Here is a 22,339-nt window from a genome sequence, read left to right as displayed (position 1 = left end):
TGGTAAACCCTATATTTGTACAGTATAAAAATCACTGTGTCTATAGAAAATCCCATTAAAACATGAAAACCCAACATGTGTGTGGTTCTGGTAAAACCTATGGGGATAAAATGTCCCCACAAAGATGGCAACATCCAAAATCCTTGTCCTTTTGGGGAAAATATATGGTCCCCATGAGGAAAACAGCTTATAAATCATACAATGTGATGTTTTTTGAAAATGTAAAAATGCAGAATGTTTTCTGTGATGGGTAGGTTTAAGGGTATAGAGTTAGTGTAGGCAGATAGAATACACAGTTTTTACAGTATAAAAATTATTATGTCTATGTAAGTCCCCATAAAACATAAAAACCATATGCTTGCGTGTGTGTGTGTGTGTGTGTGAGGGTAAGTGCACTCACTTTGTAGGCAGAGTCCATCAGTGCAGTTCTGCGACTGTAGCGTGACTCCGTCACAGTCTTTCCCTCCGTTCTGGGGTGCAGGGGCGTTACACTCTCTCTTCCTCCACTGAGTGCACTCTGTGTTACACGCCGACCACTTGCTCCAGTCGCCCCACTCGCCGTCAACTAAACACACACACACCAGAAACAACATAAACACAATCAAAAATACTTCTGCTGTGATACACACTGATTATTTTTATTAAAGAGGCAATATTGTATTATTTTATTATATTCCTTGTTCATTAAAATGTTAGTCAAGGTAGTTTTAATTTTTATATTTAAAGACTGTTTTATGTTAATGAGCCCTGTTATGAATGGCTAAACTCTTTGCATGTAAAATGAGTAACAATGCATGGACAATGGACAGCCTCATGCGTGTTGCACACAAATATTTAACCGAAACCTTAAAAATAAAATAAAATAAAATAAAATAAAATGGCTGTGCTGTGGTCTAGTCTGGTTCTCAGGCTCTCTCTGGATTCTGTCACAGGGACTAAGTGCACTGCAGTATATGGGTCAGTCATTAGCATCTGACTGTAGCATCTCTCCTGCTGGGTGCAGATGCTTTAATCTCACCTGCTTCACAGTGAACTGACTCTCACCGGCAGGAGGGAATGGAAATGTGTTCGGCCCTTAGGGGCCCCAAGGGGCCAAAGTATAGGGGAAGTGTCTGGCTTGAAAGCTGAACTGATGGGCCTGGAAAAAGATGCATTTGTCTGATGCTATCAAGAGGCGGAGAACTCAAACTGGACTGGAAAAGAATGAAGTTTTTATGAAAGGAATTCCTCACTTGTAATTCAATAGTCTCAGAGTGAATTTTCCATCCTTCTGATTCTGGAAGGAATTTTTCATTTGGAAGTCACTTTGGATAAAAGCGAATGCCAAATGAATAAATGCCAATGTAGGAGAAAATCTGAACCAAATTCCTCATCATGTTTCATTCAGAAACTGACCTCACTGTGCGCTTACGTCATGACGGAAATACTGTAATTCGGTTCAGAGGAGTATCATGATTACAAACTTTATGAAAAGTTCCGCTTGTGATGCAGTACTGTTATTTTTAACTACAGCTATAACTAAAACTATTCAAATGGTATTTGTTAACTGAAATATAGATGAAATAAAATAAAATATTACATGGAAATTATTTTAACTATAACTGAAACTATTATTCGAAATAAAGCGGAAATAAAATAAAATATTAGATGGATTTTTAACTTAAACTTAAATAAAAATCAGAAACGTTTCCTTGTCAACTAAATATAATAAGCTTAAGCTAAAGTAAAATAAATTAAAGCTAAATAGAAATATAAAAACCAAAACTTAAACTAAAATAAACTGAAAATAGAAAAATAAAAGCTAATTCAAAATATTAATCAATACTATAATAGTACATAAAGAATAGCACTCTTGTGATGTCATATAAAAAAATGTATGGATAATTTTTTTGATACTGTTTAATATGTCACTATATAGTTAATGATGCCATATGCACATAACAGAGATTAATTAAGCTAAAATAGAAATAATGTAATGCAGTGATTAGTAATATTAAGTATTAGTAATATTAGTAATATAAAGTAATATTAAAAAATAAATAATTTTTTACTTCAAAACACTATAATTGTTATACTTCAAAGAATATTATCTTTACAATGACAAATTTTGAGAGAGTTACACATCTTTCCTTTACAAACTACACTAAGTTTTTAGTTTCACCACTTTTGTTAGCCTCATATATATTCTCATATAGAGGACTTTTTAATGCAGAATTATGAGTGATGGTCAAAGTCATGTGATAAGCTTGTTTAAGCTTGTTTGTTTTGTCTCAGCTGAATGGTCGACACCCAGGTTCATAAATGCACTTCTGTCCCTCACAGCCTTGTCAAATTAAACGTGGCATCTTGATCTCTGAATTTCAAAGAGCCGTACCTGTGCACACTGAGGTGCAGGCGAGTTTTTGGATGGCCTGTCCATCACACGGCGATCCCCCGTTCAGAGGCGCGGGATTGGTGCAGCTACGGGTCCGTTTCTGAAGGCCCCGCCCACAGCGACCGTTACACGTCGACCACTCTGTCCATGTGGACCAGCCTCCGTTCACTATGGAAACAAACACGCAGACACAATCAGAGCTGTGCTAGATTCATGTCTCTCATTTCATTACACACTCACGTTCTTCTCACATAATAATATCAACCCAAATCAATATTTCATGTGTATTTTCTTTTTTATTTGGTAAGGAGCCGTGTTATGTGCACGGTTATATTACGCTGCAAAACAAACTCATTATTTTGCGATAATGAACGACATTATCCCTTACTCATATATAGTGAGTCAGCGCAGGTAATATTCCTTTTACTGCTGATTTCAAAGAGTTTAATTTAATTTTTCTATAAAAAGCTGGGATTTATCTGTCTGGAAACACGGCTCCTCTGTAAACGCTTTCATCTGAAAAACACTTTCTGTTGTTTAAAATAAAGCAACTCTTTCTCTGTATTGTTTTGCACTTATTTTGTGGTATTGCGGCAATGTTAATATTGTTGACTCCATATGATTTATCGCAGATATTTTCATTTTCATTGAATTTTGCATCTTTTCGAAGTCACCTTGAAAAGCGTCTGCTAAAAGAATAAATATAAATGTAATAAAAAACTTTCTGTACTCTTATTACTAGTCAAGGAATGATTTTTCATTTTTCATGCATTGCACGCTGTTTGCCTTGAAAAGGTGCAGATGAAGTAATACATGACAAACAATAAATACATATATACATATATATATATAAAATACAATTAAATATATATATACATACAATTAAATCAATATTTTATATATATAAAATATTGATTTAATATATATATATTATGATGAAAATAAAAAAAATATAATATAATGAAAAAAAAAAAAAAAAAAAAAAAAAAAAATATATATATATATATATATATATATATATATATATATATATATATATATATATATATATATATATAATTTATTAAATAATGTTAAATTAATGACAATGGTGTAAAAAAAAACTTGTTTTCCCTTTAAATTACAGCAAGTTTATTTTTCAGACACCAATGCCAGATTTTTTTTTTCTTGCTTTAAGTATATAAACTCACTTATCTTTTATACAATTTTCAGAAAACAAGACTTAATATCTTAAGTCATTTTGCAAGAATGTTTAAGAATGTTAAGGATGATATTTGGAAAACAAGACAAAAAATACTGAATAAGAAAATTGTATTTTTGCGGTGTGTGCAGTGAGCAGCTGTGTTTGGTATGTGAGAGTTTATATTCCAAAAGACGGATCCTATTACCTTCACACACACACACACACACACACAGACAGATCGAGTGTTTAACTCTTCTGTTGTTGAGAGGTGATGCTCTTCCCATCTAAGTCTTCCGGAGAAAGACACAGAAGCTCTTAAACTCTTAAACTGTGTCACTCCCTCTGCAGCTATTAACTTACCGCACTCCCCTCACACACTTTCCACAGCTGTGTGTGTGTGACTTTGGGTTCATCTGAGGGAGTAGATTAGCTGTAAGTAGATTCCTCCCTTTCCTTCCCATCTTTCTCATTTCAGAGTTATGAGGCCATACAGCCAAAAGAGTAGGACTCATTCCAGCACCCTCATTTGAGGAGCTCTGTCTCTCTTTCACTGAGAATTAAAAAAGTTTCAACCACAGTCTAGATTTTTACATTTTCTCAAGTAAATGTGTGACTCTTACACATGCAAAACTTGCCACTGCAATCCTATGGTGTTCTAATTGGTTGCTAGAGTGTTTCTGCTAACTAACTGAAATAAAATACGTTTAAGTTGATGTGTTAAAGTGTTAAAGCAGTAAGAGCAACAATGATGGTTTAGCAAACACCACTAAATACTACACCGCTTAAAACCCACAGTAACAAATCACACACACACCGACACACTTGTTTTTTGAAGCCAAAGCTAACTCTTCGCCCAGTATTAGCAAGCTGATCTCAAGCGTGACATCGCTCATGAAAGACCAAACCCCAAAACACTGACTCACTAAATCCACTTTGATGAGGAGGAGAGGATGACGGGAACAAGCGCTAGAGAAGAATCATTTCTTAGCATCAGATACTATCTAAGGGATGCCCACACAGTCTCCATTTGAGAGACCTTTAATCAGTGAAGATTACCAATGAAAACAGGGAAGGACACCAAAACAGCCAAAAGCCTGCAACAATCACTGCTCTTCCTCACATTGATGCAGTCTATCAAGGAATCTAAGAACCATTACACTGATTTGTAAAGGTAAAACCAAGTCAATTTGATCATATCCAAGTATATTTTACAGTTCAAGAATTTGATTTGCAATTCACACTAGAATAAAAGTAGAATTGTATTCATTTCAATTCAAATAAACTGAATTTTTATGTAGAAAAGCAAAGGTTGTTGAGACAGTCCTTCAATGTTGGCCTGACAAAGGTCTGTTCAAATGTTGAAATGTTTCTTTTTTTTAACTTAAAGGGATAGTTCACCCAAAAATGAAAATTCTGTCATCATTTGCTCACCCTCAAGTTGTTCCAAAACCTGTATGCGCTTCTTCTGCTAAACACAAAAGAAGATATTTTGAATGTCAGAAACCAAAAAGTTGATGGGCCCTATTGACTTCCATAGTATATATTTTTTTCATTCTATAGAAGTTAACGCTGCAAAGCCAAATAAGTTGGCAAAACTCAAAGAAATTGAGGCAATCAGTTGCTTTAAAATTTTTAAGCTAAGAAATTCAAAGTTTAAGTATACAGAACTGGCAGATTTTTATTTTGTACTCATTTTAATGGCTCTTAACTTGAAGGGCCAGTTGTTCAAAAGTAATCTGATCGGATTCAGGCTTTCGGATTGGATCAAATCTTGAAAATGAGTTGTTCAAAAGGATTCTGAAAACAGATTAGATCACAAAATCCAATCCTAGTTTTAATCTGGATCAAACCTTCAAAACTTGTCAGTAGGATTTGGATAACTTTGATCCAAAAAAACAGGATTATCCTGATCCCAACAGAGGGTAGGATTTCAAGGTGGATTCCAGGAGGAAAATGTAGTAAAACTTTAAAACTGGTCAAAAAATACAACATTTATATCATGTAATATACATACACATTTTTTTATTTTGCTCTTGATTAGTTTAACTGTTAAATAAATTAGAAGTAGACATTAACCTACATATTTAGCCTTTCTGTAACCTACTGTAAAGTAAAAAAGATTTTGGTGCCATAAAACAATCCCCAAACAGCTGTAAATATCCAACAAAAATATTATATTTAATTCAAAACCCGTATTCTTTCTATCATCATGTCCCTTTAGGGGCTCCGTAGAGCACTGGTAATCCAGATTTGGTAATCTGGAAAATTGCGTATCTGGATCATGGTGATCCAATCCAATTTTTCTTTGAAAAACCAGCACAAAAGTAAGATGGATTACCTGATCCTGGATAGCAAAACATGGGATTTCCAAATCCAGATCATTCTTATCCAGATTAAACTTTTTGAACAACTGGCCCGAAATGTTTGAGTATTCTAATTCAATTCAGTTTACTTAAAATATATCAGTTCTGTGAACTTGAAATAAAAAGAAAGTGCTAAATACTCATAAAAGTTAATTTGACTGAACTAATTTGTTTAATTTAAGTTTGTCCTACTCAAACCAATTAGTTATTTTGGCGTCAGGGTTTACAGTGAATGGGGCCCATCAACTTTTTAGTTACCAACATTCTTCAAAATATCTTTTGTGTTCAGAAGAAGAAAGAAATTCACACAGGTTTGTAACAACTTGAGGGTGAGTAAATGATGACAGAACTTTCATTTTTGAGGAAACTATCCCTTTAAGAAGTTTAAAGAGATACACTAAAAGACAGACAAGCAGATATACGCTACAATTCAGAAGTTTGGGGTCAGTAATGTTTTTGAAAGAAGTCTCTATGCTCACCAAGGCTGCATTTATTTTATTAAAAATGCAGTAATATTGTGAAATATTATTACAATTTAAAACAGCCTAAAATATATTTTAAAATGTAATTTATTCCTGTGATTGTAAAGCTGAATTTTAAGCATCATGATTCCAGTCTTCAGTGTCACATGATCCTTCAGAAATCATTCTGATATACTGATTTGAACATTTCTGATTATTATCAATGTTGAAAACAGTTGTGCTGCTTTCTTTCTCTACCAGGAAAACAGACCAAACACTGATGACTCATCTTGCACTACAAAATTCTGTCCAATCAAATGCTCTCTAGTACAAGAATGCCCCTCCCCCGGTAACAATTGTGACCGAATAGCAAGAGCAAGTAGCAAATCATTAAAAAAAAAATGATATCTCAACATACTTCTCCAGTTGTTCTTCATTTAATTTCATTGCTATCTATGGGGAAAACAATCAAGATATTAAAGAGATCTCATCTGTGATTGTAGGCTAGAACACAGAACATGCTAAAACTTTCACAGATTTCAGAGAAATTTTTACAGGAGCAAAACTAGTCCAGCACATCACATTCTCACATATTCACCAAAGCAGCACAAGAAGATCATCTGTCTGGAGGACGAAACGGAAATATTACAACTACCGACTGCTTCACTGAAGACCAAGTTCACAAATGCAAAAGTTTGGAGTACAACAGATTTCATGCTTTAAGAATCTAGGTCAAGAAAGAGAGTGGCTCTGTGTTTCAGATACTAAAACAGACCATTTTCTATCTTTCAAAATGATGACAAGCCATTAAAAGCTCAGCAGTGCGAGAGATGCGCTCGACTCTCTGCTCTGACTGAGTGTTTTACAGATGCAGGAGTAATTGATACATGTGCAAGTGCAGTGACATGCGTGACAGACGCTAAAAACACATGCACACACTGACAGAGATCCTGTCAGAGATAATCAGCGGGTGGTGGCGAGTGATTTTGACATGTAGAAGTTGTTTTCATGTGTGTCTGCGTGTTTGTTGTGTGTGAGGAGGTAGAGATTTTTTATTATGAAGGACCCCCTCATAATTATAACAGTGATTAAACCCAAAGTTATTGTGGGTGGGAGTAATGAACACAATATGCTTGTTTTATTGCCGCAAATAGTCTCATCTGTAAATATGCACTTTTCAATAATACACAATTTTAGAAATTAACCTTATTTTCCAGAAAATAAGTTGCACCTCAGTACTGTATGTCGCATCGGGTGAAGCGCAAGTTGTTGATAGAGACAAAAAAAACCAACAAAAACAAGCAGATAATTTGCATTTCTGTATCAGTTGTATTTTATTATTACATTATATCAGGACTTATAGTCCGGACGCAGACCCCACTTTGAAAATATTCCACTCCAACTTTGCGTTTCAAAAGGAAATATGTCAACCTCATTGAAATACTTATTCTCTTAATAGATTGAATTAGTTTTTATTTTTAGATTTTCCCTTTTTTGTCATAATTTTAAAGTTTTAGTAATTTTGTTTTGTTTTTTAAATATGGCAATAAAGTTTTTACTTAAGGGGTCCTTGATTAAGATTTCACTTTTTAACTTTAGTTAGTGTGTAATGTTGCTGTTTGAACATAAACAACATCTGCAAAGTTACGACGCTAAAGTTCAATGCAAAGAGAGATATTTTCTTTTGAAGAATTCGCTGTTCAAGGACTAAAACAAACGGCTGGTAGGAACTACAACAAGCTTCTTCCTGGGTTGGTGACATCACAAAGCCCAAAATTTACATAAACCCCGCCCCCGAGAACACACAACAAAGGGGGTGAGGCCATGTTGGGCTGCTTTAGAGAAGAGGAAGAGTTGTTGTAGTAGAGTATTGTTACCATGCCGTCATTTTACGCCGGACTGCTTCACAAACGAGGGTCAATTCAACGCTAGATTTGCACAAAAGATGAACATGACGGCACATGCTAGTGGATGAGTTGAATCAACTCCACAGCAACTACATAAATTTATCCAGTAACCATTCAGAAACATCCAGTTTCATTCTAAAAGTTGTAACTTCTTCCTGAATCTCTCCATCAGTGTCGACTCCGGTTTGAACAATGTAAGGCTGAACACCGTTACTGACAATCCTCATTTTGGCTGCGTGAGATTCTCCAGCTTTGTTGTTGTTGAGCAACCGAAGTGTGAGCTGTTAAAGCTCCGCCCTCTTCTGGAAAGTGGGCCGGGAGAAGCAGTTTATTTGCATTTAAATTGACAAACACAAAATGTCATGTTTTTGCTCACACCCAAATAGGAGCAAATTTGACAAGCTATAATAAATTATCTGTAGGGTATTTTGAGCTGAAACTTCACAGACATATTCTGGGGACACCAGAGACTTATATTACACAAAAAGGGGCATTATAGGGGCATTACAGGTCCCCTTTAATTTGATTTCAGTTTTAGTTTTACTTATTTTAGTCATTAGGTTAACCTGAAACTGAAAATGAGAAATGTTTCCTTGGCAACTAGCTGAAGTTTAACCCTGGTCAACACAGGTAAAATATACTATCAGGAAATGTATGATGCTACTAGAAATAAAAAATGCATTTCTGCAATGATTTTGGGAGAAAATCTGCAGTATTATGCAGACAAATTAAAATATTTTAATAAAAATAAAATTGAGGAGGCTGGTGATGTGTGGGACTTTGATGTGAATGACGGGAGCTCCAATCCTGTGAAAATCTGAAGGACTTTTTGCAAAGTTCTGTACATGAACAAGGACTATTAATCAGCAGTAAAACACATTTGAACACACCATATAGCAATTTATCACAGCTGGACTTGGTATTATGAAGAATATTAAGTACAATGGAGAGTCCTGAAGGAAATGTGGCATAGAAAAGAGGTGAAAGCACTTTCCACAAATGAAGGCTTAAATCTTTTAAAAAAGTCAGCTTTGGATTGTTTTTAAACAAAGGGGAAGTGAAAGGTGGTGCTTAACCATCAAAATCTCATTTGTCCACCTCAGGAGGTCAAGCTATAATTTTACATGTGCTAAAATAATATACGTGACATTATAACTCATATAAAATCTAGGAAAATTGAATGATATTATTCACTTCCTGTCAAGCTGTAGAGAGGGTTAACAATGCAAGTCAAATTGATTTTTTTTATTACCAAATTGAATGCTACATTTCTATATAAAGTTTTAGTATGAAGATAAAACTAATGAAAAAAGGATAGCACACCTAAGAAAATGAACTACAAAACAACATGTGAATGGAGTTTGTACAAGCAGTTTTCATTAAATTAATTGCTGAAAGGAAAGGTGGTGAACAGAAGAAAAAAAAAGTTGCAAGCACTGTAATGATGCATTAACACCATGTCGAAATTACAGTAATTATGAGTTTCCAGCAAGTAAAAAAGGTTTATTCATGTCTTCGTCAAACTTATAATTACAAGCTGGAAACTTTTTAATGAATTTTATGAAAGCTCTTCTCCCAATTGACCGTGGTCAACTTTCCCAGATTGCTCATAAATTCACTGGTTACAAAAGTCTTTTTTTCCTTTTAAAGTCTGCATGAAAATGAAAATTCTATCTTTTTTTCTAAATTATAGATTTTAATGTGAACAATGAATCTGTGCATAATGTTTACATTTTTTTTGACCTCGTAATGTCTGGACTTCTCTCTGGTGATGTGCAAATGTTTAATCCGCTTAAAGCCTCTGCTGCAAGCTCATGTTCATATGCATCTACTTTAGAGTGCAACGCCCACAACTCCACATCCAATCAACAACAGATGCATCATTTATTATTAAATTTACCACTGAATAAAGATAAGTCAAAGCAGAAGTGTCAAACAGTGTAATTCTACCATAAAAAGTAGATAGTTAAACGTTCAAAACTATTTCATTATAGCATTAAAACGCAAATGGCGCAAAAGTAACGTTTAAAAAAAGGTAATCTGTATCTGTAAAATCTGTATATGATTTATACATGAATCGATAAAAAAAAAAACACAAATAAAACATCATAAATCATGTAAAGTGTATGCTAAAAGTTAATATTTAAATAATTTAACAACACATTTGCTTGTTCATGTGTTCTGTTGTTAGTTACATGCAGGCAAACTAAATATTTCTGTCATGACAACTCTGAGTGTTTGGCATGGTAATGGATATGACCAGTGTTCGAACTATACCATAGACTTTGGGGAAGCTCACTTGTTTTATTTGTTTTTTTTATAACTAAACACGAGTGGAATTTGCATGGCAGCGGCCCCACACCTTGATGCTCATGACAAGAGCATGTATAGTTATCTTTATTGAAGGAATTAGGTTTAAATTGCCATCATGCATGAATGAATGATATTTTTGCAATTTTACACATAATAATCCACAATGATCACATTACACAAAACTGGAATTGCACGTCAAAATAACACATTGTCAATATTTTTTGAGACCCCCAAAATTTCACAAATCATGTGTTCAGGGGAGCCCTTGTCTTATTAAGGGGAACCGATCTCCCCCTAGCTACCCCGTAGTTCGCACCCTGGATATGACAGTGTTGATATGTTTGGTCTTGGCGGAATAGGTCTGCTACACTGCTGTTATTGCTGCTGCTGTTATTGCTGCTGATGTTGATTATTGTTGGTTATTGCTGGTTATTGTTATGTTACAGTTGGTTATTGCTGCTGTTGATGCTGCTGTTAGTTATTGCTGCTGCTGTTGATTATTGCTGCTGCTGTTGGTTATTGCTGCTGCAGTTTTTGCTGCTGCTGTTGATTATTGCTGCTGCTGTTAAGTTATTGCTGCTTCTGTTATTGTTGCTGTTGTTGGTTATTGCTGCTGCTGCTGTTGCTGCTGTTGTTATTGCTGCTGTTATTGCTGCTGTTGTTGGTTATTGCTGTTGGTTATTGCTGCTGCTGCTGTTATTGCTGCTGTTGTTGGTTATTGCTGCTGTTATTGCTGCTGCTGCTGCTGCTGTTATTGCTGCTGTTGTTGGTTATTGCTGCTGCTGCTGTTATTGCTGCTGTTGTTGGTTATTGCTGCTGTTATTGCTGCTGCTGCTGTTATTGCTGCTGTTGTTGGTTATTGCTGCTGTTATTGCTGCTGCTGCTGCTGCTGTTATTGCTGCTGTTGTTGGTTATTGCTGCTGCTGCTGTTATTGCTGCTGTTGTTGGTTATTGCTGCTGTTATTGCTGCTGCTGTTGTTGGTTATTGCTGCTGCTGTTGTTATTGTTGCTGTTGTTGGTTATTGCTGCTGCTGCTGCTGTTATTGCTGCTGCTGTTATTTCTGCTGTTGTTGGTTATTGCTGCTGCAGTTATTGCTGCTGCTGTTGGTTATTGCTGCTGTTGATTATTGCTGCTTCTGTTATTGTTGCTGTTGTTGGTTATTGCTGCTGTTGATTATTGCTGCTGCTGCTGCTGCTGTTATTGCTGCTGTTGTTGGTTATTGCTGCTGTTGATTATTACTGCTGCTGTTAAGTTATTGCTGCTTCTGTTATTGTTGCTGTTGTTGGTTATTGCTGCTGTTATTGCTGCTGCTGCTGTTATTGCTGCTGCTGCTGCTGCTATTGCTGTTGTTGTTGATTATTGCTGCTGCAGTTATTGCTGCTGTTGTTGGTTATTGCTGCTGCAGTTATTGCTGCTGTTGTTGGTTATTGCTGCTGCTGTTATTGTTGCTGTTGTTGGTTATTGCTGCTGTTATTGCTGCTGTTATTGGTTATTGCTGCTGCTGTTATTGCTGCTGCTGCTGTTATTGCTGCTGTTGTTGGTTATTGCTGCTGCAGTTATTGCTGCTGTTGTTGGTTATTGCTGCTGCAGTTTTTGCTGCTGCTGTTGATTATTGCTGCTGCTGTTGCTGCTGCTAAGTTATTGCTGCTTCTGTTATTGTTGCTGTTGTTGGTTATTGCTGCTGCTGCTGCTATTGCTGCTGTTATTACTGCTGCTGTTGGTTATTGCTGCTGTTGTTGCTGCTGCTTTTATTGCTGCTGCTGCTGTTATTGCTGCTGTTATTGGTTATTGCTGCTGCTGTTATTGCTGCTGCTGCTGCTGTTATTGCTGCTGTTGTTGGTTATTGCTGCTGCAGTTATTGCTGCTGTTGTTGGTTATTGCTGCTGCAGTTTTTGCTGCTGCTGTTGATTATTGCTGCTGTTGCTGCTGCTAAGTTATTGCTGCTTCTGTTATTGTTGCTGTTGTTGGTTATTGCTGCTGCTGCTGCTATTGCTGCTGTTATTGCTGCTGTTGTTGCTGCTGCTTTTATTGCTGCTGCTGCTGTTATTGCTGCTGTTATTGGTTATTGCTGCTGCTGTTATTGCTGCTGCTGCTGTTATTGCTGCTGTTGTTGGTTATTGCTGCTGCAGTTATTGCTGCTGTTGTTGGTTATTGCTGCCGCAGTTTTTGCTGCTGCTGTTGATTATTGCTGCTGTTGCTGCTGCTAAGTTATTGCTGCTTCTGTTATTGTTGCTGTTGTTGGTTATTGCTGCTGCTGCTGCTATTGCTGCTGTTATTGCTGCTGTTGTTGCTGCTGCTTTTATTGCTGCTGCTGCTGTTATTGCTGCTGTTATTGGTTATTGCTGCTGCTGTTATTGCTGCTGCTGCTGTTATTGCTGCTGTTGTTGGTTATTGCTGCTGCAGTTATTGCTGCTGTTGTTGGTTATTGCTGCCGCAGTTTTTGCTGCTGCTGTTGATTATTGCTGCTGTTGCTGCTGCTAAGTTATTGCTGCTTCTGTTATTGTTGCTGTTGTTGGTTATTGCTGCTGCTGCTGTTATTGCTGCTGTTATTGCTGCTGCTGTTGGTTATTGCTGCTGCAGTTTTTGCTGCTGCTGATGGTTATTGCTGCTGTCAGATTGCTGCTGCTGCTGCTGCTGCAGAGTAAGTACGGGACTTGCCATTGACAATACATACACAACCCTCTTGCTGTGAGCAAGTAAGACATGCTACTGCTGTACAATACAGCATACATGAATTACCAGTAGCAGATCTACAGTATACAGGTGGAGCTGGGGAAGGTGGAGGGTTTCTGAAAGCGCACTGCACTGCTAAGGCAAATGCTGACCAAGTATTTGAAGATTGAGCAGCAAGCTCAACCAATTTTGTAATATTAATCAATTTAATGTTTTTATGTAAATTAATTAATTTTTACATTAATTTTACAGTTTATGTTAATTAATTATTACATAATTTATGAACCCCAGTTTGAGAAACATTGGTGTAGACTACTGCTTGTTTCTTTCAGTCTTCACCTTACTATCAGGCTCGTAGTTCTTCACTAAGGAACACTTAGGCCCCTATTTTAACAATCTAAGTGCATGGTCTAAGCGCACGGCACAAGTGCACTTAGGGCGTGTACAAATCCACTTTTGCTAGTTTAAGAATGGGAAAAATGGTCAGTGTGCCTGGCGCATGGTCTAAAAGGGTTGTCCTTATTCTCTTAATGAGTCATGGGTGTGTTTTGGGTGTAACGTGCAATAAACCAATCAGAGTCTCATCTCCCATTCCCTTTAAAAGCCAGTTGCACTCGTGCCATGGTGGATTCGCTATTTAAATGGCGGAATTTGTGAGCAAACGGATCTGCTCATGCACGAGGTTAAAGTGCGCAAGCAAAACATCTATGGGAAAAGCCGGATTCCACCAAAGCATTTTTATCTTTATGCACACAATAATAATCTTTTAGTAAGGTTAATCCTTTTATTTTTAATATTTGGCATGTTTGTGTGCTGCTGCATCCCTGTGTGTGTAATAAGCAAAGTGTACGCGTGCCTGTAGGTGCATATTATTAACACACTCTTTAAATAACAAAAAAAATATTGTGCCATTGACTTTAGACCAGGTTTCAGTTGGTCAATGGCGCAGTCTATTTCAGTTGCCTCAAAATAGCAACACGCCGACAATGCACCTGAGCACACCTCGTTTTCAGACCAGCACACCCATGGACGCACAAATAAGCGCAAATGCATTTGCTATTTAAACAACGTGGCGCAGGGCGTGAAAATGATAAATGTGTCCGGCTTAAAACAAGCAAAAAACACTTGTGTCGCGCCTGTCGCCACATTGTGCCGGATGTATGATAGAGCCCTTAATCTCTGTTGAAACCTCCAGTGCATCACAGCACATTTAAACCAGATTTGTGCATGAACTCCATACTCACCATAGACGATCACTGTAGCCGTGGTGCTACGCCTCTTAGCAACAATGTTCTTAGCGACGCATGTGTAGTTAGCAGTGTCGGAAAGTCGTGCCTGTTTGATGATCAGGTTATGATCGATGGTGATGTAGAAGTTTCGATCGTCTGCAGGATCGATAATCTCTTCGTTCTTCAGCCATTCCACCTGCACGTAGATAGAAATACGAGAGGGGAATTACAATTAAGACATTAGTGAAATCCATACGGCTACACCTGATGGGCTGCTCGGGGACACATAATATCAGGACGTCCTTATGCGATCCCTGCCCTGCACACGCATTCATCCAGCCTATGATTCTGAAATTATCAAACGTTTTAATTAGCTTCAAAGCTAACTCCTCAGGGCAACACTGACTCAGAGCTGGAGCAATTTTGTAAAACGATAGCACACATTTTAGAAAAAGAACATTGTGGAGATGTTAAAAGGAAACTGCAAGCAGGCAAAAGATTTTTTAGAGACAGTGTTTATTCACAAAAAAGGCCTGCTAAATATCTAAAGAAACATGGAGGGAGAAACAGGAAATGGCTGGTGGTTTATCTTGAAAAGCATCTCGAGAACTTCATAAAATAAAAGAAACACACACACACACACACACATACATATATATATATATATATATATATATATATATATATATATATATATATATATATATATATATATATATATATATATACACTATTAGGGGTGTAACTGTACATATGTTCGTCGTAGTTCGACGCATGCAGTCAGTTGATGAATTCAGTCCGTTACAGGCGATCCACACTCCAATCCAGAAGGGGGTGTGCACGGTAATGCAACGCTGTTTGCTAACCGCCACAACAGGGAAAAAGCGCAGAAAAAGAACACACGATCTATGCATATATACGTTTACGTGTAATCTCTCAACCAGTGTTTCAACCGCAGAAAGACATCAATAAAACAGCTTGAGAATAACATCTCACGTGGTGTTACATTTACCTCAGGCAAGTCATTTAGTGTCCACAGCATGTTAGTTCACTAAAGAAATAAACTTTAGAGGGGAGCATTTCACTAAATATATGCACTATATAATATTAGCTTATATTATATAAGCATATATATTATTCATTATATTTACTTTACCTGATAGTAATGTCTTAATTATTTGATATATGTTTAAATAAAGTTATGACAGTAACTGTGTAAATGATTATATTTCAAAAATAAATTGGAGTAGAAAAATAATATAAATATATATTTACAAGCTTATACTATAATTTATCTTGACTCAAACCTTGGATGATATTTTTCCACTGAGTTTATCACAGTGGATTCTGGGATTGCTTCTATCTATAAAGGATGGATGCAGTGCAGCCTTAGAATTTGGCCAAAATGAGGTTTCTTACTGGGTGGCATCATTATGATGCCTACAGTTTGGAACAGCCAAGTCAATGATGCCTTAAAATGCTGCCTAGTTAGGCAGTTCACTAGGTTTTACAACAGAGATGCACATTTCTCCACATACAAAGATGAGAAGTCATCACCACTGCTGCTCAACAAGAACGTACCCTTCACATTTCAAACTCTTTGCATACGCATCTGATGCATTAACACGGTATGTCAATCAGGCGAGTGAGACGCAGGCGTGTGTGTTTGTGTGTGAGATCGTGTGTAAATGTGTGTCGCAGCGGTGTACCTGGAGGCTGCTGAGAGCTCGTCTGGAGGGAATAGGGTAAAAATATCACCCTCTCATTGGCTCAGCAGGGGGAAAAAATCAACCAATCAGCTGCTCACGCTCTCCAGCTGTGACAAACGCGGCGCCCATGTTATCACTCGTGCGTGCATGCACACTTCCCTGTGCATTTTATCTCATTACATCTAGCAAAGGTAACCCAAATCCCAGCTGTCAAACTAAACCCCCAGATTACTGTATTCAGTCCTATTGTCACCTCAACACACACACGCACATACATCTTTCTACAATAGCATCATAAAATGAGCGCCATAAAACATACTCTTGTATGTGACAGTTGTACTCAGTGTGCTCGTCTATTGTCATCAAGCTGTGCTTGTTAGAGAGCATATTGTTGTATACGACACCCGTTTCAAATATTTGTCATCGGTCTGCCTGATTCAAGCTCAGAATAAACACAATTCTGCACAGGTTAACACACGAGAGCACATATACATTTGGGTCCAAAAGTAGTGGAAATAATACACAGAAAAAAGGGGAAGTTGATGAATGTAAAATGAAGGACAAATATTTCATATTCTGCACTACTTGTATATCACTAATCGAATATAAGTAAAAGTAAGGAGAACATTATTTTTAACACAAAACTAACACACACACACATTTTCTATTGCCCTACACCAACCCTACCCCTAAACCTACCCATCACAGGAAACTGTGCACATTTTTACTTTCTCAAAAAAAACTCATTCTGTATGATTTATAAGCCTTTTGAAAAATGGGGTCATGGGGTAATGTCATCATAAGTCACCCTCTCCTTGTAATACATATTTCATACCCATGCCATTATACAAATGTGTGTCCTGATATGTCACACACACACACACACATGCACACAAACACAAACAGTTTATATTTTGCAGCTGAACTTACTGAATATACAAAACAACGCTGTGTGCTGGGCTAAATACTAAAGCCTGTATCCAAAATCACATACTTCCTTGCTATATAGTAGGTGAAAAACTGTATGTGACAAAAGAAGTAGGTCAAAATTCACAGTACTCATAAAAGAGTAGTCAAAAAGTACCTGGATGACCTACGACTTCCGGTGAGATTCTGAAGTGTGCATACGATGGACACTTTACTATCCCATGAGGCTACAGGAGAGGATTTGTGAATGGCAGTAAAGCGACACAACTAATACTGGTAGATCACATGATAATGACAGCATGGTGGATGTAGTCCATCCGGATTACGTTCATACTACACACATTCATAGTATATAGAACATACCTTTTTAGAGGTCGTGAAGTAATTACTTATTCAAAATAAGTACCTATTCAAGAGAGTATGCGATTTCGGACACAGCCATAGTGTTTGGACTGGTTTTTACAGAAAATTTGTATGAAAAAGAAAGAAAAGAAAAAGGTTTGGATGAAGTCGTGTTCCGTCTTCCGTCAGCTCACTTTCTGATCGGGTATCGTTTCATTCCACGTGCCAAACTACAGAGTGCGTACGCGTTTGTCCTCGTAAATGATCATAAACTGATTGTAAATATTCAACATTCAATCACTCTTAACACACCTCACACCACAGGAAAATCTGATAAGATAATCAGCCTGATTATCAAGTAGTGTGTGGCTGCCTTAACTCACAAACAAAGATCTGCTGCAAGAAGACAGCGGTTCCTGCGCCTGTACAGAACTGTAATGGGCACTGTAGCTCCTATAAGGAGAAGAACCAGGTATGCTTGAGAATTCTGTTCTTTTTAGGGTCACATCTTGTGACATCATGACCTATTTTTGGTTTGTTTAGATGTCTTTGGTCAGTGTTGACTTCATATTTCAGCCGAACTGCACCAGAGTTCATTTGGAAGTGGACAGAGATCCCCTGAAAATGTGGGTCTCATCCACTTGTTTGGTGCACATCAGGGTTCGGATGACAACGTTCACACTTATTCAAATGAACCACATTAACAGAGCAATCGCACCAGAGTTTGTTTTAATTGAACCAAACCTACCAAATGTGAACACACTCTTAGTTCCAGATTTACTAACAGCTTGCTCCAGTACAAACCCTTTTTTGGCATTAAAAAACTACTGTCAGGATTTACTAAAGACATGCAGTGAAAAATTTGCACTGAAAAGGTGTGGACAGGGTTATTTTTGCGGCTGACCTTAATGCATATGCATTTGTAGGAGTTTCCCTTTCAGACAAAAAATGTATGGGAGGAGAGTATTTAAATGAATCATGCAATGTGATTTACTAAGGTTTGCGCTAGTCAATTTACTGGTATTTGTGCCATTATGTAACGGCAAGAAAAAGAGCATGTCTTAAATCAGACGCTAGTTTGTGCTGCTCTCGGTAGACTGTGTTGGTCATTATGGAAATGATCCGGCTGCGTCTGTGTTCTTTAATTTGCGCATTGTCAGTAAGTCACCCGCAGAACTTTCTACTCCATCCGCACTTTTATGGGACTGCGCTCTCATGCTAATTTGACCTGTTTAGAAAATCTGGCCCTTAATTTTAGTTTAAGTTAATAATATAATAACTCTTGTGCAATCTACTTCGGTACTGTTGGAAAAGCATCTCATCTTAAGCACAAATCCTTTACTACCATTTGCGTTCTTTCACATTGGTGTTGGCATCACTATATTACTACTGGTCAAAATTAAGGGTATAGACTCAAATAAACCCTCTAACCCTAAAATGTAACTTTATTGCCTAACTTGTTCCAGACATGAATGATTCCTCTATTTTTCAATTATTTTGCATTTTCTTGCAAAAGTTTTGCACTCCACTAGGAAACATTGCGTTCGGTCGCAAAAATGTGGCGTTCCCTCAAGTAACTTTGCGTTTGCTTCCAATACCTTTGCAGTCCCTTAGGAAATTTTGCGTTCGCTTGCAAAAAACTCAAAAGTTTTTTGAGTGAACACAGTTTCTCTGGGGAATGCAAGACATTTGCGAGTGGACCCAAAAAGCATTGGCATATAATTTTTACTCCCATCTCACATTTTTCCATCACCATGTCCCTTTAGGGGCTCTGTAGATGGACAACAAAAATGGGCAAAAATGACTTATTGTAAATTGAAGGAGGGCCCTGAATCATACCTAGAGACCAAAACGTGGGAAACTGTTTTGCACAGGCACTTTTGCTCTCAAAAGATGCAAGGATGTAGTTTTGATATCTTTGCTAAAATGTGTAAAATAAGAAAACTCACAGAATAAAAAGTGTATCCAAGCTTTTGATGAGTAGATGACCTGACACGTGTGTAAACTGTCTGTTTCTACTGCACTCTCCCAGCCCGGGTTTGAGCGTGACTGACATTTCGTCCTTATCTCTCACTGCCGTGTCTCTGTGAAGCTCACATTGGGCCCAATCACGGCTGTTTCTGGACGGGCTGATTTCTCTCTGCAGGGACTCGTCTGCTGATCAGGATGAAAGAGGCAGAGAGGCGCTCTTCACGCACCTGCTCATTTTCTCCTGTTGGTGTTTACCGCCAGAACAGAGTTCCTGTGCCCGCCAGGCAAACGCAGAATCAACAACCAAACACACACAAACACACACACACAGAGAGTCTGAAAGCAAAACCAATCAGAAAGTTTTGTGGAATATTTAAATATCTCTCAGATAATTGCTTTTTCTTCATTCCAGAATAGATGTGTGTATTTATGCGTCCGCGTGTATACAGTAGGTGATAGATATTTGATTTTTAAGAATAAACACTAGTGCCATCAAGGAGAAGTATTATTTAGGACAGAATATATTGATCTGAAGGTTTGGAAACTAGCAAATGTGTAAATGTGGGTGTGTGATGGTCTAAACAACATTAATGGCATCATTAGGAAGTAATGAGTGACGCCTTTGTAGTTTTACTGTTTTACCGAGTCTCATAGAGAATTTAATGAACTGTAATTCAACACAGGCAATGCATTCTGGCAAATGGCGGGTTCTTCCACCCTGGTCCACAAAAGTTAATGTATTAAATATGATGAAATATATAAACTTAAAGTCCCCCTGTAGTCAATAATTGTATCCTTTAAAACTCATCTTTGATTATCAAAATTACATATTTAAATGTTTTTACCTGTGAAGAAAAATTCTTCATGCTTTAGAATAGCTTGAATGTAACTCTACACCCTTGCCTTGTTTAATATACACGGATCTATGAATATGCTAATTAGCCTCACCTCCACTCACTCACGCCAGCTCAGAGATGCACTCGCTCAACTTACTGAGGTAAACGCTGCACAATGGTATCGCTCTTTACAACATCTGACACATAATGGTAATTAATATGATTAGCCTTTTGCTTGACTATGTTACCAAACCGGTAATAATGTGTTACTAATGTTACATAAACCATGTTCCCATTCTTCATCTCAGAGTCAGACTGCTGCCTTCTAAAAATTAGTATCCTTACAAACACTTAAACAATTCAGAACGTCAGTGGAGAAAGGCATATTCATCATAACATCGTAATATACATCATACTCCCGCCATATTGCTAAATCTACATGATTTTTCATATCAACCAAAAAATATACTGGGATAACCTGGCTTATCTCGAGACTCCCCTGAAAGTTTGCTGTTAATGATATGCTATAGTCCACCAGCAGGTTGACGCGATTGGTTACAAGGTAGCTTGTGATGTAAGAAACACCAGTGCTTTCAAACCGTGGGTTTGAGACTGTCTTTTTTTCACTGCAGTTTTAAGGAGAAAATACTCAGCAATAGTGTTGACTTATGAATTTGCACATGGTTTGTCTTAAAGTATACTAAAAACAATACATAGACATATAAACAACATTAAAAACTTGAGTTTCACCACAGGGGGTCCATCTGGGGGATAGATGGATGGATGGCTGGATGGATATTCATTAGATAACAATAAATTAAAGGTGCCATCGAACTTTTTTTACAAGATGTAATATAAGTCTAAGGTGTCCCCTGAATGTGTCTGTGAAGTTGCAGCTCAAAATACCCCATAGATTTTTTTTTTAATTAATTTTTTTAACTGCCTATTTTGAGGCATAATTAGAAATGCGCCGATTCAGGCTGCGGCCCCTTTAATTGCTCGCGCTCTCCGCCCCCTCCCGAGCTCTCGACTCTATCATCGCATAAACAAAGTTCACACAGCTAATATAACCCTCAAAATGGATCTTTACAAAGTGTTTGTCATGCAGCATGTCTAATCGCGCAAGTATGGTATTTATTTGGATGTTTACATTTGATTCTGAATGAGTTTGATGGTGCTCCGTGGCTAACGGCTAATGCTACACTGTTGGAGAGATTTATAAAGAATGAAGTTGTGTTTATGCATTATACAGACTGCAAGTGTTTAAAAATGAAAATAGCGACGGCTCTTGTCTCCGTGAATACAGTAAGAAACGATGGTAACTTTAACCACGTTTAACAGTATATTAGCAACATGCTAATGAAACATTTAGAAAGACAATTTACAAATATCACTAAAAATATCATGATATCATGGATCATGTCAGTTATTATCGCTCCATCTGCCATTTTTCGCTATTGTTCTTGCTTGCTTACCTAGTCTGATGATTCAGCTGTGCACAGATCCAGAAGTTAATACTGGCTGCCCTTGTGTAATGCCTTGAACATGAGCTGGCATATGCAAATATTGGGGGCGTACAGGAGGAAAAAATGGTGTTTGAGACTCACTGTATGTCATTTCCATGTACTGAACTCTTGCTATTCAACTATGCCGAGGTAAATTAAATTTTCAATTCGATGGCACCTTTAAGCGATTCAGTAAGCAATTGCTCTTTCTGTCCTTCCATTTCAAATTTTAAATTCTCTCCTTTGTGTCATGGCCAATTTGATAGACCGATATATAGAACGATTGAACAATTGACCAGTTGGGTGTTTTACTCAGAATTTTGAGTTTATATACTGCAATTCTGACTTTTTTCGCCCTCGGAACTGTGATATAAACTCACAATTGCGAGAAATAAGTCAGAATTGTGAGATAATGTTATAGGTTTAAATATTATTTCATGCTGCAAACAAGTGCTAATACATTATGCCCTCTATTAACCGCATATGTGAATATTATGTAGATATATTGTTTACATCAATTTCATGCCTTAGTAGGCTAATCATTG

The 22,339-nt window shown here is 37.2% G+C and overlaps 1 protein-coding gene across 2 annotated transcripts in view; it reads right to left on the bottom strand.

Annotated features, from left to right (window-relative positions):
• unc5ca (unc-5 netrin receptor Ca) overlaps positions 1-22,339 on the bottom strand; it is a 190,691-nt gene that overhangs the window by 46,334 nt on the left and 122,018 nt on the right. For both annotated transcript variants that reach the window (XM_048188685.1, XM_048188686.1), the window contains exons 5-7: positions 14,520-14,700; positions 2,375-2,542; positions 401-565 (exon numbers count right to left, since the gene is read on the bottom strand). In XM_048188685.1, the coding sequence (XP_048044642.1) occupies positions 401-565; positions 2,375-2,542; positions 14,520-14,700 (514 nt within the window). The remainder of the gene's footprint in view (positions 1-400; positions 566-2,374; positions 2,543-14,519; positions 14,701-22,339) is intronic.

This window comes from Megalobrama amblycephala, linkage group LG4 (assembly GCF_018812025.1).
Source record: "Megalobrama amblycephala isolate DHTTF-2021 linkage group LG4, ASM1881202v1, whole genome shotgun sequence".
Classification (NCBI taxonomy): Eukaryota; Metazoa; Chordata; class Actinopteri; order Cypriniformes; family Xenocyprididae; genus Megalobrama; species Megalobrama amblycephala.
This window is presented reverse-complemented; position numbering and strand designations above follow the sequence as displayed.